Below are 25,901 nucleotides of genomic sequence, written 5' to 3' on the forward strand. Positions count from 1 at the left end.
GCACTCGTGTATGTTAAAGGGAGAGTCTTTCAGGTCCATATGGGCTTCCAGGCCTCTAGGAGGCCTACAACCAACACAAAGGGCACTTTCATGCAGCCCAAATAATACATTTTCAATCCACTTTCAATACACTTTGAAGGTGGATTTTACTGTGTGAATTGGCAAAACCCACTTGCAAACGATTGTTAAGGTGCACTGAAAGTGCATTATTTGGGCTGTGTGAAAGTGCCCAGAGACTTCTCCACAGGAGGATCACAGGCAGAAAAGTCCCAGACTGCTCTGCTTTTCCCCAGAGACTGAAATATAAAAAGCTGACTCTTTACCGAGTGGGATCCTGCTGTCTCTAGGTTTCTCCCTGACAAAGACGCTAGACCACTTTCAACTGGAAGGTGAACCACGAGCCAGCTCAATTTTAGCCCAGAAATGTATATGACTCCAGGCTTTTTGTACCCCCCCAAAAAACACCTTCCCCCCTTCCATCTTTCCTCCTTCTGAGCAGCTCCTTTTCCAAACACACCCCTTCCATATAACTGAAAGGTTCCAGGGGGCCTAAAGAAGGACTTGAGCATCAGTATTCAGACTGTTCTGCAGAACAAGAAATGGTGGCCAGTTCTCTGGTGGCACCACTGAGGACGACCCAGAGGTTGGTGGAGCAGCTATGAACTCAAAAGGCGTCAGGTGACATCAACCACCAACACACAAACACACGAAGCTGCCTTCTACTGAATCAGACTCTTGGTCTGTCAAAGTCAGTATTGTCTACTCAGACCGGCAGCGGCTCTCCAGGGTCTCAGGCAGGGATCTCTCACATCACCTACTTGCCTCGTCCCTTTAACTGGACATGCTGTGGACTGAACCTGGAACCTTCTGCATGCCAAGCAGATGCTCTGCCAGTGAGCCATGGTCCGAAGAATCACAGAGTTGGAAGGGACCATCAGGGTCATCTAGTCCTGCACAATGCAGGACATTCACAACTACATCCCCCCCCCACACCCCAGTGACCCTTACTCCATGCCCAGAAGATGGCCAAGATGCCCTCCTTCTCATGATCTAAGTTAATAGAATCAGCATTGCTGACAGATGGCCATCTAGCCTCCAGGGAAGGAGAGCTTACCACCTCCTGAGGAAGCCTGTTCCACTGAGGAACCCCTCTAACACAACTCCATCTGGTCACACGACACGTTCTACTCTGACAGATTGGTCACTCAGCCACCCATTTCTGATTGGCTACTTGCCTCCAGACCATTGGCTTCAACGCAGCCTCTCCTAACCCTGTGAATGAGCCCGAGCTGGTTCTACGCCAAGCAGCCCAGAGGTGTCGGGGCACGCCCAGGGCTGCTTCCTCTACAAGCATCACTCCCCTCCTTCCCCAAAACCCTCATGTCACTCTACCTCCGACAGGAAGTAGAACCAGGAATGGTCGAAGATTGGCGGTGGGATGCGGGAGTTGGTGTCAGCGATCTTCTTGATCTGGTAGGGCAGCCGCAGCACCATCTCCGTCAAGAGCTGGGTGTAAGCCTCAAACACGTCAGCGGCGTGGCCCTGGAGGGGAGAAAGCGTCACCACCGGACACGGAGTCACAGTGAGCTTAAGAAGCAGCCGCTCAAAGAGCCTGACCGTGCCCTGCCTTCCTTTCAGTGGCACCGGCCCTCCAAGGCATCGGGCACAGGTCCTCGCCAGGCCTCCTTCTGCAAAGACTTAAGTGGGGGTGCCCGGCATCAATTTACACCTGGAAGAAGCCACCTTGAGCCACAAGGAAAGGTGGGATAGAAGAATTTTAACAAATAAATGATTAAGAAGAACAAACATGTGTAGGGAGGTTCATCTGTGGGTCCGGCCCTGCCTTTGCAAAGCACATCAGGACAAAATGAGACAGGGCAGAACCGCCAAGCGTTTCTAGGAAGTTCTACCTGATCCAGAATGCAGTGGCGAGTCTGCAGACCAGCATGGGGGCTACAAGGGGGCAGATCTCAGAAGAGCTCTGCTGGCTGTCCAGTTCCTTCCAGGCCCAACTCAAGTTGCTGGCGAGTGCCTCTACAGCCCTAAAGGGTGTAGGGCCAGAGGACTTAAAGGGAGATCATCCTCAAGGGCCTGCTGGGGGGGGGAGCCAGAAAGGGAGCAGAGCCTTTTGGGGTGTGGCGCTTCAAGTCCACAAAGCACTCCCCACAATCTCACATCAGGGGTCAAGTAGGACATTTTTCACATGGGGCAAACGGCATATCTTTGCGCTTATTCCTTGCCTGGAGTTTTTAAGACCGGTTTATTTGGGGTTATGAACGTCACCGGTTGTATTCACCGAAGAGCCCTATTCCTTATGGACAGGGAGGGCCTCTCAGCACTAAACAGAATGGGCAGGAGACAGGGAGAAGGGAAAAGAAGGGCCGCTACAGCGATGATCAGACTCCTCTTGGGCTTGCAGAGTGACCCTTTTCCAGCGGCCTTGTGCCACGTCTGTTGCTGGGGCCGGCTTGATTGGCTTATGCTGCTAACTGAGTCGGTGAGAAAGAGCTGCTGCCCACTTGCTCTCCTGCTGCTGTGGCGTTTGCGTTTTATACTTCCAGATCTTTACAGTTGTAAGAAACTGGAGGGGCTGTTCTGTTGTCAACTAAGTGAATTTTGCTAGGTGCACAGTAAACAGGCAGAGTATCAATCCATCCATCCCAGTATTTACAGGTCACTTTTCTCTCTGGTTATGGAGCCTTTATAAACCACATGGCTACCCTCACATATTCCAAGATTCAAAACCAAATAATAAGAGCCAGAAACGGTGTTGCTTCCTTCCCTACTCTGTTTTCTAAAACCTTCCCTGGCCAGAGGAGCCCCTACCTTTGAGAAGAGCAGGATGAAATCCAAGTGAAATGACTCAATACCAAGAGGTGGGAAGTGCACTCCTATGCCTGTCTTGCGGGGACTAACAGCCTCCTTTCCCATGATAGAACCATTTTTCTGGCTATATAAAACCACCTTTTGCATACTTAAGTCTGACTTGGTCTGCCCACCTCCAGACACTCGGGGGCTTCTGCTACAGCCCACAGGCCTAGCTCGACACAGTATGACTGGAAAACAAAACCACATTCTTATCCACAGTTTTTTTTTAAAAGCTATCTACATTCCACCCAGTCGATCCTTACCGGAGCCTCTTCCTGTAGCTATGGAGCAATTAAAAAAATACCCTTGACTGACAAGCGTAATGTGAAAACAGCAGGCCCCTTTGAGGCGAGGGAATAAAAGGCAGAGCTTAAACCAGCAATCACCACCACAGGCCTCCAGAATTTCAGCACGTTCTGTTCTCCAGGCAAAGAGCACCCTAATGTTTAATGCGGCTTATGCCATTGTACTGCGCCGGGGCAAGAAATAAAACGAAAGCGGCACCACCAGATGTTCAGAATAAAGGCGATGCCAGAGCGGCTGAGGTGGACTGAAAACCCGCCTGCGAGGGCCTGCCGGGAAACCACAAGGGGCCGTTGCCACTCGCCCTGACATTCGCAAGGCACCTCCCCGGCAGATGGAGAAGAATATTTGAGGGCTGCCCCTCCCCTTACGAAAAGAGAAGATGCCGGGACCAATCCTCAGGCCCTCCAGGGGAAAGGCGGGATAGAAATATTTAAATAAGGAAGGCTAGGGATGGTGGGTAATCCTGTTTGGCTCCTTGCATTCAGACCAGTCCCAATTCTCCTCCTGCCCCAAGGACAGGACATGATGTATTAAAACAGCCCCACTTTTCTCCACTGTGTATTTTTAAGCCAATCCAGCCCCTTTTATAATGATGCTCATTGTCATTAACTCCAATATTAAACTCAGCCAGATTTCCATGAGCAAATTTTAACTAGACCTGTTTTTGATGGGGGAGTTCCGAGTCCCTTCAAAAGAAGAAGAAGAAGAGGAGTTGGTTTTTATTTGCCGACTTTCTCTACCACTTAAGGCAGAATCAAACCGGCTTACAATCACCTTCCCTTCCCCACAACAGACACCCTGTGCGGTAGGTGGGGCTGAGAGAGCTGTACTTGCCCAGCTGGCTTCATGTGGAAGAGTGGGGAAACAAATCAAGTTCACCAGATTAGCCTCCGCCGCTCATGTGGAGGAGTGGGGAATCAAACCCAGTTCTCCAGATCAGAGTCAACTGCTCCAAAAGACAATTTCAGCCGGAGCTGCCGCGTTGCGCTCAGCGGCCCAGTTTGGCACTCACCTTCACGTACTGCCGCAGGAAGAAGGGGCTCATGTCAGGCGGGGAAGAGGAGGTGTGAGGCTTCAAGAGCTGGCTGGTGGCCACGGGCTCCTCGTCATTCTGCTGGCTCTTCCAATACTCCAACAGAGACTTCAAGACGTGCAGGCAGTAGTCCACCGCACCGGAGCTGAGCAATGCAGCCGCCGTAGCACTGGAGATCAGGGAAGAGGCCTGAAAGGTGGGGGGAGGGGGGAGGGAGAAAGTGGTCTCTCTGCAGCAGCAAAGGCTACAAAACTTCACAAAGAATGGGCAGTTTAACCAGGGCTCCCGGAGCACTGTGCAAGCAGAGAAGCGCAGCCTGCAAGGCAGTGTGAGGTTTGAGTGACTTCACCTGGGCTCTCTGGAGTCTCAGCTGAACAGCAAAAGAGCAGAGGATCCCAGGGATCTCAGGATTTCTCTGCCTGAGATCCTAGAGAGAGGCTGCCAGTGCTGGACTAGATGGAACGATGGCCTGGCTTGGTAAAGGAAACCTTGGTAAAGGTTTCCCCCGTGTGGACGTTTTGTCTTAAACACAAGGGTCATAGCTCAGCAGCAGAGCATCTGCTTGGCATGCAGAAGGTCCCAGGTTCAATCCCCGGCATCTCCAGTTAAAGGAACCAGGCAAGTAGGCGATGTGAAAGACCTCAACCTGAGACTCTGGAGAGCCACTGCCGGTCTTAGACAATACTGACTTTGGTGAACCAAGGGTCTGATTCAGTAGAAGGCAGCTTCATGTGTTCAATAGAACAGTTCTGGAAGGCTGGGGGGTGGCCAATGCTGCCTTAAAATCCTCAGCAAGCATGACTGTCCGCCCCTGCCTTCTGCTAAGTCAGGCCACTCGCCTCCTGCCCTGGCAAGTAGGTCCTCTGGGTCCTGAGGAGAGAAGGGTCTTTCCTAACACCTTCTATGGGAGGCCCTTTCAAACCAGAAAGGCTCCCAGGACTTGAACCCAGAACTTCCACGTGCAAAGTACCCACTGTATCCCTGAGTCATACATCATATTGTTTCAAAGGGGCTCCCCAGACCCGGTGCTTAGGGCCAGGATGTGTTAGGATGGTTCCACCTGAAAACAGGTCTTCTGACCCCAGCAGCCACCTGGGGCTCATTAACAATTCAACCAAGTTTGACAAGCAGATTTGTAGTCTGGAGATGATTTTTTTTTAACAAGAGAACACCAAGTGACAGTGTTTACCAAGAGAGACGCTTTTGAACAAGTGCTTAGTAAAAAAAATGGGGGGTAGGGGGAGAGAGAACGACACAAAAACCCAAATCGCCTCTTGAGTCTAATCTCCCGCCGACACACGTGCCAGAGGGCACTGAGCTGGGGATTAGCAAAGGAGAGCGATCTTTCAGCCCACATCCCTTTCTTGTTTTCCCTCCTTAAAGAAAGTTGCAATTCCCATTTGTCTCTCTGGACTCCAGCCAGCGGTGGTGCGTGGAGGGCTCTAACAGAAAGAAGGGGCCCTACCTGAGCAGGGAAATGTCTTGCACTTGCAGTCCTGAAGGTGAGCACCCATGGCTTTGATATCACCCACTCACCCACCCACCCCAGAAATAGACAACAAAAGGCTGGTGAAAAAGCAGCTGTAAATAAAGCTATTAAGCTGCCCCGGCAAATCCAAACAAACCCCCGAGCTCATAAGCTCATTAACATTCGATGCAGTTCAGGCTCTATTTTTAACCTCTGAGCTTTTGTTATTAATCTCCTTCCCTCCACATGGGCTTGCCGACCTCCCTTCTTTAAAAAAAGAAAAAGAAAAAAGGAGAAGCAGCAGCTCCATTACTGCACCTTATAGCAACAAACATCAACAGAATCCTCTTAGCAACTTCGAGAGATGCTGCTGCTGCTGGAGCCGCCTCAGCTTCCCACTCCTCCCAGCCGCAAATCCCGCCCCACACACCCCAGCCTGAGCCACTTCTGCACCAACAGCAGGGCTAGGAGGGAGAGAAAAGGGGGGCGCCTGCTGGAGGCAGCGGACTGGGGGCAGCCCCGAGAGCCGGAGGTGGGTCAGATCCATGAGGACAGTCACCCTGGCTGCTGGAGGAGGAAAGGGGGTGGTGGTGCTGGAACCTGTGAGTGAAGAGCTCTTTGATTTCCACACTGCCCTTCTGCCAAGGAGCTTGCGGTGTCCCTTTCCCTCATTTTAGCTTCACGACGACCCTGCCTGGTAGACTGGGCTGAGAGATGGTGACCGCCTCAAGTCCACCCGGGGAGCTTCGTGGCCAGCCCAGTGGGGATTTGAAGGCCAGTCGAGCATTTTAACCACTACAGCGCCTCACTCGGGTGTTCGCTCTGGTTCCCATGCTGGCCTGGCCCATCCCGTAGCATCTTTCAATTAGACTCACTGAGCTGATGAAGGATGGTGGGAAACTGAGATCTGTTGTTAAGGACTGTTTTCTGCCTATCTATAAAACGTCACCTGCGCTTCAGGAGGCCCTGTTCACCTCCAAACCTATTAATCGCCTAGAGACCAGGAGTCCCCTGGGGGATGCAAACAACCAACTCTGAAAAAAACTGCTGTGGGCCAGTTGCGGCCTGCAGGGCACGAAGCCCGGCCCAGCCCCACAGAAACAGCAAGCGCCATCTGGACTTTCTGACACGGGCACCAAAACATCTTCGACTGGCTCTGCAATTTTCAGTCTCTCACATTAACCGTGTTCCCTTCCAAGGTTCCACACAGAACATGGCACCGCCAAACTCCTAGAAACTGGTATGTTTTGTTTCAAGCTCTCCTCAGTAGCTGGGCTGGACAGAAAACGTCTGCCACTTCAGCACAGCCTTTCAATGCCCCCCCACCCCGGTGTCTCGGGTAAGAGGGTCTTCTCACAAGAGCACCTTAAAGCACTGGTGGTTCCATACCTCGCAAATGGAAGACTTGGATCCGGACTTGGTCCGGGACATGAAGACGCTCAGGAGCCTCATGATCACCAGGTGCACCTCGTTCAGGGCACAGCGCTCGTTCTTCTTGGACACGTCCTGAGGGAGGGGAAGAGGAAACCAGTTGCCCCCAGGTGGAACCAAACCAACCCCCTCCAGCCCAGACCCTGAGAACCTGACTTTCACTCTCAAACCTCAGACTTAGGAGGCGGAGGGCCCTGTTCCTCCTCAAGCCCTCTACCAACAGAAGCCACAAAGGGGGGGGGGCTCTCTAGCCATACAGACAAAAGCCTCACCTTCTTATCCATGCAAAGCTCGGCAATCAGCTGGGCCAGGAGGTTATCGAGAGCCCCCTTGTCCTTTTCGTCCTCACCGTCCAGGTCCGTTGTGAGCATCAGGATCACCTGGGAACACAGACACACCGGCAGAGCGTGACACCAGGCAGTGGCGGGGGGGGGGGGGGACGGACCGAGGCTGGAGACTTCAGGAAGCCTTTCGGGCATCAGCATTTTACGTGCACGAATCCAGAGTTTACAATCATGGTTACAACCGGGTTTGCACACTCCAGTTTGCAAGAAGACCAGCGCACAGGGAATGCTAACTATGGCTAGTTCCAAATAGTGAAGGGAGAGGCAAATACCACACAAGAAAGAGCAAAGCGGCACATGAGCCAAGAGGTCCCTCCTGTCTCCCACGCAACGGGTGTTGCGTCTTGAAAGGGCCATGGCAATGAAAAATTTCAGGGCTCCACGAGATGACAAAACCCTTCACGGTGTAAGAAAACCAACCCTGGCTTCAGAAGCAAACTGCAAAAACGGGAGTGGAGGTGGAGAGAGCAACAGGCAAACTCTCACAACAGCGGCCAGAGCCCCGTTTCCACTACCTGCATGTACGGGATGGCACGGACTCCGCCCACGTTCCGCAGCTGGGGCAGGTTCTGCAGCAGCCTCTCCAGAAGCATCAACCGGACCATGTGCAACCTGAGAAGGGGGAGAGGAGGAGACTGTTTGGGGCCGTGGCTCATTGGTAGAGCATCTGCTTGGCATGCAGAAGGCCCCAGGTTCAATCCCCAGTGGCATTCCAGTTAAAGGGACTAGGCAAGTAGGCGATGTGAAAGACCCCTGCCTGAGACCCTGGAAAGCCGCTGCCAGTCAGAGTAGACAATGCTGACTTTGATGGACCGAGGGTCTGATTCAGTATAAGGCAGCTTCATGTGCTCATGAGCACATGGCAGCGCAGATAAACCCCACGGGCCAGCAGGAAGCCTGCCTTTGAGGCCAAACAATGCTCTTTAATCTCTCCCCTCACAGCAGGACCCAGAAGGGACGTGACAGGCAGGTCTGCTGTGCGGAAGCGAAACCTCCCCCTGGGCTATCCGCACTGGGATTGCTTAGCCAGCTGGTGACTTCAGTAGCCTTCCACAGGAGGGGCTTGTGGCAGAAGGAAACGGATCATCAAGAGTCAGCTGACACCTTGAACAAATCTTCTGCCCCCACCCCAAGTGCATCCATGAATCTTGCTGGCTGGATAACCTGATTTAGCCTGGTGCCTTAGTTAGGGGCACAGTGTGGGCAAAACGATTCACTCAAATAACAGAACGTTTTTTGGGGGGGACAAGAACAAATCACTTTCCATTTGCAAATTTAAGGCAAGGAAGGAAATTTCTCCCAGTCACATTAATGACCCCAATAATTCCCCTTTTCCCTTTAGCTGCAGCTTGTCGCTCAATCCTTCTGAAGCCAATTGTTAATAGTTCATAACGGATTATATGACTATCTGTTTAGACAGGAAGGAATGTGCAGCATATCGTCCCCCTGAGTTGGCAGGGGAAAGATTCCACTTGCGAGCCCCACCTGTTGCTGGCGTGGACGTCTCCTTCAGCTTCCCCGTCGCCCTCGCCTTCTGATCCTTCCCCTTCCTGCTGCCCTGTGGTGGTGCTGATGGCGCCGGTGCTGGAGCTGACGCTCCCTGGCCCGGCAGGATGGCCCTCTGCTGTCGTGTCCCCGTAGGCACTGCTGCGGCCAGACACTGAGGAGAAACAGCGGGGAGGCAGTCTGTGAGCACCCGCGACCTCCCCTTCAGAAGCAGCGTTAAGAGTCAGGTGTATGCCCCAGCTTAGACAGCCATACACAGAAGAAGTAGGTTTTTATATGCCGACTTTCTCTGCCACTTAAGGGAGACTCAAACCAGCTTACAATCACCTTCCTTTCCCCTCCCACAGACACCCTGTGAGGTAGGTGGGGCTGAGAGAGCTGGCTTGGTGTGTAGGAGCGGGGAAACAAATCCAGTTCACCAGATTAGCGTCTGATGCTCATGTGGAGGAGTGGGGAATCAAACCCGGTTCTCCAGATCAGACTCCACCGCTCCAAACCACCGCTCTTAACCACTACACCACGCTGGCCCAGGCTAGCCCAATCTCGGAAGATAAGCAGGGCTGGCCCTGGGTAGTACTTGGATGGCAGACCACCAAGGAAGTCCAGGGTCACCAAGCAGAGGTGGGATGCTCTTTGTTCTGATCTGGATGGCCCATGCTACCCAGATCTTGTCCGATCTCAGAAGCTAAGTAGGGCCAGCCCTGGTTACTAGTTTGATGAGAGACCACTTAGGAGGTCCAGGGCTGCTATGCAGAGGAAGGAGATGGCAAACCACCTCTGTTCAGCTCTATGGGGTCACAATAAGTTAGCTGGCTCTCGACGGCACTTTCCACCACCATTCCCAGAAGGGCTGCTGAGCCACTAGATGAAGATGTACATGTGCTGCCACCCACCCCCATCCAGAACCCCCTGAATAAATATGCTGCTGCCCTCCCGCAGCTGCACCTGGCCTGGCTTCTTGGCCCCTGGAAATCTGCACCGCTACTTGCCTCATCTCAGCAATCTGAATCTTGTGACACCTCTCTCCCCCCACCTTGTGCAGGGAGCAGCAGCAGTGCACTCGGCCTGCAGAGCCTGGGGTTGTCTGGCCAAGCGCCCCCCGAATCTTGCCCCCCCCCCGCCTTGGACAGCAAGTATCACGAGAACCCCAGAGAAGCCTTGCTGTGCTCCCCTTTCAAAAGCCGTCCAGGCGAACGGACATTGGCAGAGCCTTCTGGCTGGTGGTCCTGCCGAGGCAAGCGATTCTCCCTTCCGATGCAGGGCCCCAGGAAGCAACAGACGGCAGGCGGGGCAGCCAAAGGCTGGGTATTACCGCTGTGCTCGCCTGCCACCGAATCCACTGCACTGCCGCCACTCTCGGAGCCCACGCTGCCGCCGTGGTCGGCCGGGGAAGTCCGGAGGGTGGAGCCATCGGTCGCTGCCGTGCTGCCTTCGTCGTCCGAAGCTGGAGCTGAGAGAGTAAGGAGAGCTGTTACAAGTAAAAACACATCCTTTGAATAACTCGAGCACGGAAGTGCCACAGAAGGATATCGACACACTCCTTCCTTTGGCTTCTCTAACTCTTGAGAGCCCAGTTTCCTGTTTTCAGTGACAAACATTTAAGGGCAGCTTAACCACACCACAAAATACAAAGGAGTACAAGGGGCAGAAAAGAATGTGGCAAATACTTCATAAGAAGCTGCTAAAAGGGGCAAGAAACCACAAGGGCTTATCCAAAACCAGCAAATTGACATGGTGGAAGAGCCATTTGGTTTTTCAGCATATTTATCCATTTGGTTTTTATCCCAACTTTCCTCCAAGGAGCCGAAGGCCGTGTAAACGCTCCTCGCTCCCATTCTGCCTTCACAGCTCTCCTGCAAGGTAACTCGGGACTACTGAGAACGAGCACCCAGAGGTCTCCCAGCCTCACTCATCTCCCCACCCACCAGACCGCCCCTTGCACCCCCAACTCCGTTACATCCCAAAGCAGGTCAGGTTAGATCCAGGGAAGAGGTCATCACTGGCTGAACTCCAGTGCTCCTTCCCTGGAAGTTTTAAAGAAGAGGCTAGATGGCCATCTGTCAGCAATGCTGATTCTATGAGCTTAGGCAGATGATGAGAGGGAGGGCATCTTGGCCATCTCCTGGACATGGAGTAGGGGGTCACTGGGGGTGTGGGGAGGTAGCTGTGAATATCCTGCATTGTGCAGGGGGTTGGACTAGATGACCCTGGTGGTCCCAACTCTATGATTCTATGATTCCCCCCTTCTGCCGCAGCTCAGGGGCCAGAGCAGCTGCTTGGCATGTGCCAAAGCCCCGGTCGCACCTCTGGCATCTCTGCTGAGCAAGATCTCTCACAGCAGGGGCTAGGAAAGCCTTTCGGCTTGGGAGAACGTCTGCCAGCCAGGGCAGGCTGCTTAGTGGTCAACTTTCAAATGTGGAAGATGCCTGTGTGGCTTTGAAGGGTGGCATTTGCAACCCGAGAGGGGTTTTGTTTTCCTTTTATGCTGTGAACAAGTTACCTGATGCAGTGGTGTCCGAGAGCGTCCCGGCGTCGAGAGAAGAGGAGCTGGGCGCTTGGCCAGACAACCCCAGGCTCTGCAGGCCGAGTGCACTGCTGCTGCTCCCTGCACAAGGTGGGGGGAGAGAGGTGTCACTGGGCCAGCCCCACCCCCCAGGGAGCCAAAAGCTCTTCGTGCATCAAGGGGTTGGCAAGGATTACTACCAGCCCGGAAGGTAGGCCAGACTTGGGGCCAGGCCTGCAAGAGAGAGCGGCTTACAGAGCTCAGGCACAGAGGAGAGGCTCGAACCGGGGGATGCTGCACCGTACCCCGGGCCCTTCTTACCTTGCTGATCTTGCTGCAGGCTCAGAGCGATGGCCAGCTCCACCATGGTTTCATCGTCGGCGTCGGGGGGAATGTCCAGCATGGGGGGGAAGCCCTCAGCTCCAGCCAGGAGGGCTTCCAGAGGGGACGGGTTGCCATTGTTCACGTTCTCAGCCGTCTCCAGCACCATCGACTCAGACTAGAGAGGACAAAGAAGGCTCAGGCCAGGCAGCTCCCGCTGGAGCATCCCCCGTGCAACACAGCCCAGGCACTGAAAAGTGGCAATATGGGCCCCCACGATCACCTGATACCCCGCTTCCAGGAGACGGGCCCCAAATAATGATCACACATGAAAATATGTGCATATTTTTTTAAAAAAACAACCCCAGCCCTCCCATCATGGAGCCCTCACAATCAAACAGTGCAGCGAGGCACTAAAAATAACAAGCAGCAGCCAGGAAATGCAGCCTTCCCAAGAGACCAACTGCTTGAGGCCAGAAAAGATCCAAGTGTCCCAACAGGCTGCCTGCAGGCGGGCACTGAAGCACTTGCTGAGTGTCCCAGCCGATGGTGATTCAGGCCTCCTGCTTCCTGCTCTCCTCCGGAGAGCTCTCCGCTGCCCCCAGCAGGACCTAAAAGACTCACCACCATCTCGAAGTCCCCGTGGTCCACCTCACTTTGCTCTTGACTCTCTTGCCGGATGTGCTCCTCATTGGCCATCCCGGAGCTCTGCATCTTGTCCTCCGCGTCATCGTCATCGTAATCGTCCTTATCTCCTGGGCCACAAAAGCATTGCTTACGCGCAGGCACACGTGGCCATGCCACGACAGCACAAGAGCTAGGACCCAAGGCCCACAGGCACGCCACCGGGTCCCATCCCAAAGGTCCCCACGTTCACCCCTGCTCCACCACAAATTCCCAGTTTAAATATCAGCCTGAGAGGCTCACATTGTATAATGACACTAAAAAACAAACACCACACTGCTTGACAGGACTCCAAAATCTGGACCTACTAGGTCTATGCAAAGCATTCCATGTAAGAGGTGAGCAATTTTGCTGTGCGTTTCGTCCCCTAAAGTCAAAAGACTAACTGAGCAAGCTGGTTTTGCTGGGGGCTTTGAGCAAACTGACTTCTCTGTGATGCCGGGGTCTTAAAGCAAAGGCCGAAGTTCACTTCCTCGTTCTCCCAGCTGAAACCCTGTCAACTAACTAGCAAAGTGTATCTGCGCTGTCTGAAGCCTGCCTACATAAAAAGGGACCCTTCTGCAAAGTCAGCAGGCCGCCAGGACTGTGAGAAGGTTCCACCTGCCCTGGAGGGAGAAGGCAAGAATCCGCTGCTCAAACCTCCCCCCACCCACACACACACACTGGTAGATTCCAGCTAGTGAAAAGTTAAGTTTTACCCATTGGGGTGTTGCTTCGAGGGGAAGACGGCAGCGTCACATGCCTCCGTTTGTTCCTTGGCCTCAGCACTCGGATTAAAGCTTGCTTGCAGGAAAAGCTCACGGCAGGATCCTAGAATGCAAGCAACACCGGTCACATGGAAGCTGCCATCCTGAGTCAAGCCCTTTACCCATCAAGCTCGGGGTTTCTGGCTCTTCAGCTCTTATCCAACCAAAAAATCTAACTGCTGGCTTATCAGCAGCGTGCCCAAGCCTGGAGGTCCTTGCAAATAAATTGGGGAGGGGCACACTCCCTGCGAAGACAAACCCCTGCCAATAGGTCAGAAGTACGTACTGGGCAAAGCAACATCTGCATGTAAATTTTGGAAGCGGTGTTGATACAATCCAGCTCGCAGGTGCAATATCCGTGGATAATGTCTACCAGAGCGTTGACAGTGGCTTCAACGTGAGTCAGTCCTGGGATGGGAGGGGAAGAAGAGTGAGAAGAGGACGGAAGACAGGTAGCCAACAAGTGAATGCAAAGAAAACACAACAGATGGTTTAAAACCTCTCTAATCTCCCAGTCTTCCGGGTTTTCTTGGCCGTGAACCTTTCCCAGCACAACAGGGGCGGGCTTTAGCACCCTACCTGGCAAGCAAGCGGGTGCCAGAAAGGCATTTTTGGGTTTTGATGCATGCAGTTTCCAGAAATGGTTGATCAGCTGTGTAATAAAACTGCATCCTTCTCCTTCCAGGTTTTTCTGGGGCTCCTGCCCTTCTTCGCTGGTTTCTGAAAGATTTGAGAGGGTTTTTAAAAAGAGCTGTGGTGCCTTTTGCCAGCTGCCCAACCGCTGGGGCAACAGGTCAGACACAAGAACCTCAGGAAGAGACCTGCTAGCCCATCGAGTCCAGCACTCTGCCTCCCACCGTGACAGCCAGATACACCCGGGAAGCCCCCCCCCCAGCTGGTTCCCAGCAGCTGGTCTTCAGAGACCCCGTTTTGCCTTGTCTGCCCACTCCACTTTCAGAGCCATGCAGGCTGTAAGGCAAAGGCCATGAGAGGGCTGCCAGCCTCTCTCCCACCACGTTGACTACTTTGGCCCCGAGAACTTGGAGAGGTCAGGACTGAGCCAACATCCTACTGCTTGCAAAGCACTGAGCTATGGCTTCTGGTCCTGAGCTATGCTTAGCCTGAAACCATCAGAACAGACAAAAGTGCAGAGTCAGACCACTGGCTCCTCCAGCTCAGTCCTGTTCCCTCTGACTGGCTGTAGCCCTCAGGCAGAGAAAGGGGTGGGACTGTGGCTCCCCAGCAGAGCGTCTGCTTTGCGTGCAGAAGGCCCCCGGCACCCCCAGTTAAAAGGATCAGGTAGGAGGCGACAGGAAAGACTCTGGAGAGCCAACACTGGCCAGAGAAGACAAGACCGACCTGGATGGATCAGTGGGCTGACTCAGGCGGCTTTCTCTGCTCCATGAAACCCTTTCAGGGGAACTGCCGGGGATCAGCCTGGGGGGCTTCTGCATGCAAAGCCCCTCCCCGCTGAAGCTCTGATCAGCCTCACCCTACGGAGTACATCGAATTCACATGGAAGAAGTCAATCTGGAAATAAACATGGAGGAGGAGGAGAGATGTGCCCACCTGTTTCCATCTGTGGCAGCTTCGATTCAGTGAAATGGACCAGGTTATTTGGCCGCATGATGGCGATGGAGCGGGCCGTGATAACCAACCTCTGGAACACTTCCGGGTCGAGGTCCTTACCCTCTTTGCTCGAGGTGGTCAGATACTGGATGGCTTTGCTCAGCAAGGCCTGATCCTGCAACGCAGAAGGAGGAGTGAGGCCCAGCAGCCAATCTCGGTGGAGGGACAGACCTACTCTGCCTGATACTAGGAGCCCGCTGGAGCAGAGGTTTCCAGTTGTGTTCTGGGAAACTCTCAGGGGTCTTGGAAGCCTTCTGGGTGGGGGGTCCAAGCGGTGGTCTGATATAGCAGACAGCCTTATCTGAAAGACATCTTTGTTCACCTCGCTGTTATTAATTCCCCCCACTCCGGCCCCGGAAACGAGCAACCACAGGGAGGCTCTCTGGGACATGTGGACAGGGCCATGACTGGGCACTACAAACATGGAGTGAGCAGGGCCAAAGAGTCATAGAGTTGGAAGGGACCACCAGGGCCATCTAGTCCAACCCCCTGCACACAATGCAGGAAATTCACAACTACCTCCCCTCCACACACCCCAAGTGACCCTTATCCATGCCCAGAAAATGGCCAAGGTGCCCTCCCTCTCATGAGCTGCCTAAGGTCATAGAATCCGCATTGCTGACAGATGGCCATCTAGCCTCTGCCTAAAAACCTCCAGGGAAGGAGAGCTTACTACCTCTCGAGGAAGCCTGTTCCACTGAGGAACCGCTCTAACTGAACTAGAAATTTTTTCCTAATGTCTAGACCAGAGGTGACCAATCTTTTGGCATCCCTGGGCCACAATGGAAGAAGAAGAATTGTCTTGGGCTACACAAAAAATAAACTAACACTAACGATAGCTGATTCATAATGCTTTAAGTTCACGATTTTGTGTTGGGCCGCATTCACAGCCGTCCTGGGTCACATGCGGCCCTGGGGGCGGCAGTTTGGACAAGCCTGGTCTAGATGGAATGAAACTCAGAAGCCCTCTGCCCGGGGTAGTCGGTCCAACAGGCGTCCTCGGGAGGCGCCCAGAACTTTGGAAGACCGGAACTGGCTGCAGCCGCCCGAGGCGATTCCCTCCTAGCCTTACCTTGTGGTTGTGGTAGGCGGAGCGGCTTGTGTGGAGACTCGCCAGGAGGCTCTTGGTCTGCTGCTGGACACTGGAGGGGGCTGGGGTGGACAGAAGCATGGTGGCCAGCTCCTGGGCTGCCGCCTTGCTTTTCTCCTGCAGGTGGGAAAGACACACAACGGGGCTGTTGGCATCTAGAGCCCTCCTGTCAGTCGCCACAACGCTCTGCGGGAAGAAAGACCACTTGTTCACGTTTCTATGGAAGCAGCTGGCAAAGCACAGCCCCCTTGGATGCTGGTTGGCAACCAGCGACTGGGGCAAGGAGAAAAGGCCAAGTCACAACTCAGTGGCACCACCAGCAGTAAGAAGGTGAGGTCTCTCAAATGGTATCCAGCCCATAGTCTGGCTCGGGAGGGGCCGTGGCTCAGTGGCAGAGCTTCTGCTTAGCATGCAGAAGATCCCAGGTTCAATCCCCGGCATCTCCAGTTAAAGGGACTAGGCCAGTAGGTGATGTGAAAGACTTCAGCCTGAGACCCTGGAGAGCCGCTGCTGGTCTGAGTAGACAATACTGACTGATGGACCAAGGGTCTGATTCAGTATGAGGCAGCTTCATGTGTTCACAAGTCTGCAGGCCCAGGATGCTCAAGCATGTTTAATATTTTCACAGCCCAAATCACTCAACTCAACCGGGCAAGTAACAATGCTCTTTAACCAGCCGCCCGCCCAACAAATTCCTGTATTCTCACTGTGCTTCCCTTGAAGGGCCTACAACTAGCTATCAAGGGAGATTAAAAAGAGCGGGGTTGGGGGGTGGACCCAATAAGCCTGACCCAGCAGGCTCCTTCCTGCCCCAACCCCCATCCTGCCCCTTTCCACAAAGGAGGCCCCCCTCTGCAGAAGGACCCAGCCTGCTGGCAGGGAGCCAAAAGGCAAAAAGTTGTAATTCACAGCCAGCTCAAAATGCTTTTTTTGTGAGCCAAACTTCCAGATCATTCTCTACTCCGAGCACCAAAACGCAGAGGAAATAACAACACCCGCCCCTCTCTTTGCAGGATCTGGCCCCTTGGAGGCTGCAACAACGGTGTCCGTGGCTGCTCCTCCCCCACCCACCCCGCAAAACCTCTAGTGAAGAGACTTGCCTTCTCGTTGACGGATCCCACCGCAAAGCAGCTTTCCAGGGCTTCTAAAGAACTCACAACTAGCCTGGAGGGGAAGGAGAAACGGGGGTTTCAGAGAGGCATCCGCCTCCTCAAGGCTTTGCTTCAGCGTGGCTTAGAGACTGAGCTCAAGCGCTAACGGGTGCCAATTCCCCCCCCCCCACAAAAAAAGTATCAAAGCAAGATAAAAACGGCCACAGGCGCCATGCATATCTCACTCTTTGTGCTGCAAACCAGAGAGTTAAACCTGGCTCAGGCTCACAGACAACCAACTTGGGGCCGTTTTGGCAAATCCAGCGATGAAAGGCAAGTGGGCTTTTCTTTCCCCCAAAGAGGATAGAAAACATTTCCTTACACAGCCTGCAGCAGGGATAACTCGGATTGTCTTGACAGGGCCGATTCACCATGCCGCTCTGCCCCCCCCCCCCATGCGTTCAGATCAGGGGGTGCTGTGACATGCATTTCGGGACAGATAGGAAGTCTTAAGAGGCTTTGGGGGAGGTATCTGCTGGTCCAAAACAGGCCACTCTTGTTCCCCATGAGCTCCAGCGGTAGGAACAAACACCTCATAACTTCTCAGCAAAGCTGTGTGGCGCTCAAAACCCTCCGTGTTGGGCATACCTTCTGCAAAACCCCAAGCCCTGGTCTTGCCAGGGTCACCTGAGCAGGCTTGCACGCATCCCACAACTTTTGCCTTAAAGAGAAAAATATGTATCATCCACCAGAAACAGGGGCGGGGCCGTGGCTCAGTGGTAGAGCATCTGCTTGATATGCAGAAGGTCCCAGGTTCAGTCCCCGGCATCTCCAGTTAAAGGGACTAGGCAAGTAGGTGATGTGAAAGACCCCGGCCTGAGACCCTGGAGAGCTGCTGCCGGTCTGAGTAGACAATACTGACTTGGGTGGACCCAGGGTCTGATGCAGTAGAAGGCAGCTTCATGTGTTCAAACAACCCAGTTACTCGCAGCCAGTCTGCTCAGACAAGTTTGCTTTCTGTGAGCTAATAACTTTCTGAGTTCTTTGACCTTAAGGTATGGCAAACATACAGGGCAGCCACAGAAGCCTGGAATTCTGCAACTCGGACAGAACACAGTGTGAAGACATTAAGAAGAATTTTCTAACAGTCAGAGAAGTTCCTCAGTGGAACAGGCTTCCTCGGGAGGTGGTGAGCTCTCCTTCCCGGGAGGTTTTTAAGCAGAGGTAGTCGGCTCAAGGTTGACTCAGCCTTCCATCCTTCCGAGGTCATTAAAATGAGGACCCAGCTTGCTGGGGGTTAAGGGAAGATGACTGGGGAAGGCATTGGCAAACCACCTCGTAAACAAAGTCTGCCTAGTTAATGTCGGGATGTGATGTCACCCCATGGGTCAGGAATGACCTGGTGCTTGCACAGGGGAGTACCTTTACCTTTTTTAGATCGCCATCTGTCACCAATGCTGATTCTAAGACCTTAGGCAGATGATGAGAGGGAGGGCACCTTGGCCAGCTTCTGGGCATGGAGTAAGGGTCACTGGGGGTGTCAGGGAGGGGGAGGTAGTTGTGAATTTCCTGCATTGTGCAGGGGGTTGGACTTGATGGCCCTGGCGGTCCCTTCCAACTCTATGATTCTAAGAAACCTGGACTGAGAAAGGCAGGCGGGCTGGGGTGGGAGAGAGAATACTGCTTGCTTGTGCAGAGCTGACAAGCACCCGCTTCCCTGAGAGAGACGGCTGGGGACCGTGGTGGAGCTGCCCGCCCCCTCCTGCTGGCTCCTGTGATTTCAGCAGGCACTGTGCCCGGGCACTTTTAACAAGCATATCTTTGCAGCCACACAGGCTGGAAACCTTGCTCTGAGCTGCTAAGATGACAGGTGGGATGCTCAGCAAGGCGGGTGCCAGATCGGTGGCAGACAAATCACAGCCCCTTCAGAACCGCCTGAATTTAAAGGAGCCCAGAACTGAGCAGGGTGCTGGCCCACCAGGGAAGCTGCTCCTGGGTCCGTTCGGGTTCAGTCCTAGTGGTGCCCTCCCCCCCCCTCCCCAGCAGCGGGCAAACTGAGTTGCTCAAATGCTTGCTCGACCAGCATGGAGCAGCAAGGCAAGCAACACACACACACACAAATCCTGATGCATGGACCAAAAACTGGAAGGGATGTAAGTACAAAGATCAAAGACAAATGCAAGGATCAGGCAGGTGAACCGCTGGCCTCAGACGCTGGATGCCTGGGTTGACGTTAACCTCAATGTTCGAAAGGTTTAAGAGAACGTGTTCCGGCACGGATACCCGCTACTGGGCACAGCGTGATTAAATGTGCATCGAAGAGCCACACGCAGCAAACTCTTCCCGCTTGTGAGCGTTCTGGATCTCGTTCGCACAAAAAAGTGCCAAAGGGGCAGAACGGCAGCTCCTTGTGACAGACCGGTCCGCCATGTTCACATGCACAAAATTCCCCACACACAGGAAGACTCAGGGGAGGGTCCATGAGGCACAGCCCCCAGCTTTGCCTGCAGAGAGGGCCGGGGTGAATCCCTCCCTGAGAGGTGGCTGGTGCCAGACCAGACCCTTCACCGCCTTCTGCGAGGCACAGGAGGCCAGGCGGAGCGAGGGGCAGCCAAGGCAGCTTCGGGTGTAGAGCTCTAGCCTGCTCTCCTCCTGGACAGGGCCCATTCCCCACCCTCCTTCAACACCCCCACCCCCCACCCCCACGTGGCTCAAGCCCAGGGATGGGTTTTCCACTACAGCTTCTGTGGCTTCGGATACTTGGCAGGAAACTGCATTGCAGACTCAATTTATGGCAATGTTAGGAAACTCCGCCTGAATATGCCAGAGGTGCCCGTTGCAGGCTTCGCTATCCAGGCTCCATGTTCTCAAGGTCTCCGGGGGAAAGGCCGGAAGCTGGGGGTGGGGGGAGGCAGAATCAAGGCAGAGGCTATTTCCGTTTTGCTTGAGAGCTGTTGGTAGTCGGTCTGCCCTCACGTCCATCCGGCTCCACCCCAAGGGTGTTGGGCCTCCCCCTGCATGCGCTGGGCCCCTCTTGGGCCCCTCAGGCACCTTTCCCCTGAGCCCTGGGGCTCCACCCCCCTGAACTTTCAAGGATTTGGAGCCTCAAGTCTGCCACCCCTCCAACTGGTACAGACCACCACCACTGACAAAAGCAGAAGCCACTCCCTCCCCCGCCCCCACAGCTTTTCTCAAATTAATCAGAGGAGCGCACACACTAACGACTGCCAGCCGTGCAGAACTAAGCCCACAGTTTCAAATTAGGTTAGGAGGGCACCCTGGCCATCTTCTGGGCATGAACTATGGGTCACTAGGGGTGTGGGGGGCGGTAGTTTGGAATTTCCTGCATTGTGCAGGGGGTTGGTTTAGATGACCCTGGTGGTCCCTTCCAATTCTATAATTCTATGATTCTAGGATTTGGGGCTATATGTTTTCATCTGTTCTTAACTCTGCTTGGGGTGGTTCCCAGTGAAAACAAATAGATCACCAGGATCAGGATTACCACCCCGCCCCCCTTCTGCAGAGGGAAGGAGGCAAGAGCCAGCTCTGGACAGCACAGCACCCGCGTGGCATGCATCAAGGGCCCCATGATCAATCCCCAGCCCCTGCACTCCAGTGGGGTCTTGGAAACCAGGGCTGGGAAAGGCCTCGCTCTGCCCACAGCCTGGGAGAGCCGCTGTTCATCGGGAAAGACAATACCGGGTGCCGACAGAGCAATGACTTGTGGGGGTTTTCTGAGGAGCAGCCCTCGCTCAGCGGCAGGGCGCAACGCTTCGCATGCAGCAGGCCAAAGGCTCAGTCCCCAGGGAAAAGGTCTCAGGTGGCAGCTTCTGGGAAAGACCTTGGAGGAGACAATAACAGACTGGACAAAGGAAGGTGAGAACAAGGAGGGGAAAAGGCGGCTGGGGCCGAGAGACCCCCCGGCACTCTGGGCAAAAGCAAGGTTCATCCCCAGGGGCTTCCAGTTCTCGTTCATCTGAGCAGGGGGGACAGATGAGCAGGTGCCCGGCCCAACTGGCAGGCAGAGGAGCAGAGAGGAACGGAAGGGAAAGCCAAGCAGAACAGACAAGCAGCGGGGACTCTCCGCTCTTGGATTCTGGCCCACTGACCTGCCATGCAAGGGACCCCACAGTAAAGCGGCACATCACTTCTTAGTTTTTTTTAAAAAAATGTATATAATAGACACGCTCAACAGCCAACAGAAGTCAAAGCAATGTGTGTTATCTCTCTGACACACAACCATTTGTGCAGAGAAGGGGGGGGGGGGAAGACAGTATACTAACCGGTCCAGGTTGGTTAGGGACTCAGTTTCAGAACTTTGGGGGAGCAAAAGGAAAGGAAAAAAAAAAAAGATATGAAGCTCACAGAAAAATACCCAAGAAACACATCCTACAGCGAATTTTAAAAAAAGGAGGGGGGAAAAGGCAAATTAAAACGGAAGTTGGGAAACAGAGAATGCCAGGGGCTAGATCAAGAACAGTTCCAAATACCTCTTCCTTCCAGGGGGGGGGGAAGTTGGGGGGGACAAGTATTTTTGGTTGCCAGAAGAAATTATCGAGCCCCAAGGCTGTGGAGCCCAGAGAAAGGCAAGCTGGTCGATAGGAACGGCCACCCTGGCCAACTGCAAGGAGAGGCACCGGACCTTTAGGCCCCAGCCCAAGAGGACAGCTTCTGGCTCCAAACTCTGGCCAAAAACATGCAGCTCACTGCTGGGGTCATGTGGTTACACAGCTACATGAGAGGCTGTGCAGATGAGACATATATAGAGTTTTGAAGTCTAATTCTTAGGGTTGCAATGAGAAGCCGGGTAGCTGGCTGGACAAAGATTTCCAGTGGCAAGGCTTCCTGCAGAACCAGGGTTAGAGGCATGCCAAGTTTCTTTTAAACTGTGCACCTTTTCTTTTAACAGGTTGCAGAACAGAGCTTTTCTCGCTGCAGAATTTTCAGCCTGCCTTCAGCCCTGGTTATGGTGGTGACCGCCCAGCAGTCCCCAGCCATAATCCTTCCTGTGGCTCCCAAGTGCACAGTTACCTCCTCGCTGTTTCCCGTGAACCACAGTGCACAAAACTTGCCACAAAGCTGCTCACTCAGCCTCATGCTGGGCCCTACCTAACCGTGCCACTGCACAGATGACTGGGCTGATGTCCCCGGGTTCTTTCTGGGGCCCCACTCTCAGGAGAGGAGGCCTCGTGCCTACCAGTATTTCTGCCACAACAAGGTGCTAGATGTTAAGCTGCCCCAGGAGCCCATGAGTTTGCCTCTTCCAGCACCAGAAAGCCAGGCACGCAATCAATTCTCAGGCCCTCCGACAGCCCTTCAGCTGGGCTTACAGCCCAGCACACCTCAACAGTGGGACTGGCGGCCAGTTCCTGGAGGCCCACTGCCTGCCTGCCTGGGTGTGCATAGTGTTTGATGGACCTTGGTCAGATCCAGCAAGAGATGTCACTGATTTTCAGGATCACTTAGCATGGTTTGCAGATGCCTCAACTCCTGAGCAGTCCAGAACATGAACTTTTTTTAAAATTTAAAAATGGAAACTCTAGTCCTCAAGGATTTAATTTTTTTTTTTAAAGAAAAAGGCAAGTGACAGAAAACTGCAGTCCGGACCTCCTTCTGCAGAAGCCCCATGAAACCCTAGGTATTGCCTTTCCGTTGCCCAGCCATAATTTCCTCTCCCCACCCCCCAAATACAAATTTCATTCTCTGCCCAATCATGTATGTTTCTCCCACGCTACCATTCACTGTCTTCCTCCCCCACCATCCTGGTTGTGCCCCACTGAAGCTGGGGTAAGGAATGGGGAATACAACTAATGCTTGCTAAACACTGCATTTCTATTTGCTTCCTGCTCACCACATAATATAACCCACTGGTGGGGAAAAGGGAGATCAAAAAGAAAACAGCAGCAGAGATGGAGAGGTGTTTTGGGGACAACACAGGACAAAACAGCTGCATGAAGGACTCTCCATCACTACAGAGGAGTGTAAGAGCACAGAGAAGCCCAAGAGCAGGGGAAGAGGCAACTCTGAGCTCCAGCCATCATACTCCACCCCAACACCACACCACAGAAAGAGAAGCCATGAGGGCTTTGAGGGTCTCTAAAAAGGGCACCACACCCCTGACTCAGTGGAACTGGCCTTAACACAGGGGGAAAAAAGAAGAAGGGAGGAAAGAAATCTCACCTCTCCAGGACGGTGCCACTCGCAGCTGCCGGAGTGGCTACCTCCGTGTCTCCTGTCCCGTTCCCCTGGTTCAGGTTGGGTGGGCAGACATTGCTCACCGACGCTGATGGGAAGTCTTCCGGCGGCTCATCTGGCCAGCCAAACTGCTCCTTCGTCTTGCCGTAGATCTTGATGGCATCCAGCATTGTGACTCCGGCAGGATCCACGGAAGCCCCGACTGCAAGGGAGATGGAAGCAGGTGGGCGAGGAGGACTGGCCCGGGCAGCAGCCTCCTCACTGGATAGAGAGAGGCAGGCCCCATCTCTTCAGACAGGTGACGAGCGGAGCCTTACCGAAGATGGCGAGCTTCTTGTCAGCCTGCAGAGCTTCCTCGCGGGTGAAAGGGAAGTCGAACCAGCGCGGCCGGCTCAGGTTGAGCTGCATGGTGCGGCCAAAGATCTCTAGGTAGGAGGGGGCCCGCTCAATGGCCTGCGTCCCGATCTGGACCCTCATGCCGGTCATCACCATGGAGCTGTTGTTGTTGGTCACCTCGATGGTGAAGCCCCCTGGCTGCAGGAGAGAGACCGTCAACACCCATGGAGGGGGCAAGGAGAAGACAACGGCCCCCTGGGGCCAAACTAGCATGCGAGCCCTCTCGAGGAGGAGAAGATGGCCTCTGGGGTGCCCCCAGGCCTCTGGGACTTACCTTGGTGTTGGCCACGTACATGCCTGTGGAGTTGAGGCGGTGCTTGATCTGCTGGGCGTTGTAGACCTGCAAGAGATCGTTGCCGCCAAACTCCACGTCTGTCAGCTGCTGGTTGTGCTCGAAGAAGTCGATGGGGAAGTTCACTTGGGTGGAGGTGCGAGTTGCTGGGAAGGAGGGAGGGAAATTATGCAGTGTCAGGTCAGGGGTCACAGATTCAGGGTTGCAGCTGACAGGAAACTTGACAGCATACCTACTGGGCCATTGCAGAATTATCAAAGGCTGGAAGGGAAACCCTACGCCTCACCATCTTCGACACGGCATCCTGCACCCATCTGCTGTTCTGCAGAGGGACTCCGTAATGCCACACGCTTCCTGGTGGCCGTGCAGCAGAAGCGACGGTACCAGGAATAAAGAGACTCCGACCCAATCGGGAGACCGGAAGACTTACTGACAGTGGCCGCCTTGCGCTTGCGGACGGGCTTCATGATGCTGATGACGCTGCTGGGCTGGAGCGAGGGTTGGAGCCAGTAGGACGTGTTCTCCACGTTGGCCATGTAGATGCGCAGGCTGCCGTCTTCGCACAGCAGGATCATGGTGGTCCGCTGCTGCTCATTGCAGGCCGTGTGGCGGATGGCCACCATGTCCTGGATCTGGAAGGCAAGAGGCGGGCAGGTCGTAAAGGGAAAGCTCAAGGGTCACTGGACGTGCCCAGCAGTTCAAAAGAAACAGCTCTGGGGAAAAGAAATACTGAAATTCGAGCAGAGGATTACCACCAATTCTGTTACTGGGGATGCTGGGGATTGACCCTACGGCCCCTCCAAATTGCCGGCTTGGATCACTGGAGAAGTGCGGGGGGGGGGGGGTTGATAACTGTGACTTTCCTGCATCATGCAGGTGGTTATACTGGATGACCCTTCAGGTCCCTTCCAGCTCTATGGTTCTATTACAGAAGAGCGGACTCGGAGACTTGCACCAGCACTCTTGGCAAAAGCAAGTCCACACCCATCTAAGCCTGTGGTGGTTGTGGTGGAAAGTGCCATCAAGTAGCAGCTGACTTATGGCAACTCCATAGAGGTTTCAAGGCAAGAGACGAACAGAGGAGGTTTGCCCTCGCCTGCCTCTGCGTCACGACTCTGGGCTTCCTTGGTGGTCTCTCAACCAAGTACTAACCAGGGCCCAACCCCCTCCTTAGCTTCCGAGATATGATGAGATCAGGCTTGCCTGGCCCTTCCTTACTCTAGAGGCCTACATGTTATATCACAGCGATATACAAATAAAACTCCTCATTAAATCACAGAAATAAAACACACACACAATATTTACACATTAAAAAAAAACCCACAAGAGAGAGTTGATTTCCGTCTCTTGTGGGGAATGCAAGAATCTCCAGAAGCAAGAACGAACTCATAAAGACTGACCTTTGCTTTAGCTGGCAAGGTTTTGATTTCTTGGATGAGGAAGGTGTCCGGCTTGACCATGACCACCAGAGGGACACCGGTGGTCTGCTGGACGCAGCACACCAGGCCTGGGTGGTTCATGACCTCTGACCACTGGCAGAGCGCTGGGGAGGTCTTGCTGCCTCCATTGGAACTACAAGAGAAGGACAGTTTCAGCTGGATACGAGTCCAGGGACACCTTAGAGACACACAAGATTTTTGGGCTATGAGTTTTCAAGAGTCAAAGCTCCCTTTGCCAGACACAAGTGGGAATGGAAATCTCTGAAAGAAGGAGAACAGGAAGAGGCAGGCCAGAGAAACTGTGATCTATCCCCGCACAGTGAGCAGGTACCCATGGACAGAATGGGCTGGTCAAAGAATCATAGAGTTGGAAGGGACCACCAGGACCATCTAGTCCAACCCCCTGCACAATGCAGGAAATTCAAAACTACCTCCCCCCCACACACACACCCAGTGACTCCTACTCCATGCCCACAAGATGGCCAAGGTACCCTCCCTCCCATGAATTGCCTACGGTCATAGAATCAGCCTTGCTGACAGATGGCCATTGAGCCTCTGC

At 53.9% G+C, this 25,901-nt stretch overlaps 1 protein-coding gene across 1 annotated transcript in view; it reads right to left on the minus strand.

Moving 5' to 3' along the window:
• Nucleotides 1-25,901, minus strand: part of UBR4 (ubiquitin protein ligase E3 component n-recognin 4) — a 93,095-nt gene that overhangs the window by 33,564 nt on the left and 33,630 nt on the right. The window contains exons 45-65 of the mRNA XM_056865475.1: nucleotides 25,304-25,475; nucleotides 24,334-24,535; nucleotides 23,886-24,049; nucleotides 23,533-23,749; nucleotides 23,201-23,417; nucleotides 17,030-17,093; nucleotides 15,912-16,046; nucleotides 14,780-14,954; nucleotides 13,790-13,930; nucleotides 13,497-13,618; nucleotides 13,163-13,274; nucleotides 12,405-12,535; nucleotides 11,781-11,958; nucleotides 11,457-11,561; nucleotides 10,269-10,406; nucleotides 8,936-9,110; nucleotides 7,966-8,062; nucleotides 7,379-7,486; nucleotides 7,065-7,181; nucleotides 4,187-4,396; nucleotides 1,393-1,542 (exon numbers count right to left, since the gene is read on the minus strand). Coding sequence (XP_056721453.1) covers nucleotides 1,393-1,542; nucleotides 4,187-4,396; nucleotides 7,065-7,181; nucleotides 7,379-7,486; nucleotides 7,966-8,062; nucleotides 8,936-9,110; nucleotides 10,269-10,406; nucleotides 11,457-11,561; nucleotides 11,781-11,958; nucleotides 12,405-12,535; nucleotides 13,163-13,274; nucleotides 13,497-13,618; nucleotides 13,790-13,930; nucleotides 14,780-14,954; nucleotides 15,912-16,046; nucleotides 17,030-17,093; nucleotides 23,201-23,417; nucleotides 23,533-23,749; nucleotides 23,886-24,049; nucleotides 24,334-24,535; nucleotides 25,304-25,475 — 3,130 coding nt within the window. The remainder of the gene's footprint in view (nucleotides 1-1,392; nucleotides 1,543-4,186; nucleotides 4,397-7,064; nucleotides 7,182-7,378; nucleotides 7,487-7,965; nucleotides 8,063-8,935; nucleotides 9,111-10,268; nucleotides 10,407-11,456; nucleotides 11,562-11,780; nucleotides 11,959-12,404; nucleotides 12,536-13,162; nucleotides 13,275-13,496; nucleotides 13,619-13,789; nucleotides 13,931-14,779; nucleotides 14,955-15,911; nucleotides 16,047-17,029; nucleotides 17,094-23,200; nucleotides 23,418-23,532; nucleotides 23,750-23,885; nucleotides 24,050-24,333; nucleotides 24,536-25,303; nucleotides 25,476-25,901) is intronic.

The sequence above is a fragment of the Euleptes europaea genome, chromosome 19 (assembly GCF_029931775.1).
Source record: "Euleptes europaea isolate rEulEur1 chromosome 19, rEulEur1.hap1, whole genome shotgun sequence".
Taxonomy (NCBI): Eukaryota; Metazoa; Chordata; class Lepidosauria; order Squamata; family Sphaerodactylidae; genus Euleptes; species Euleptes europaea.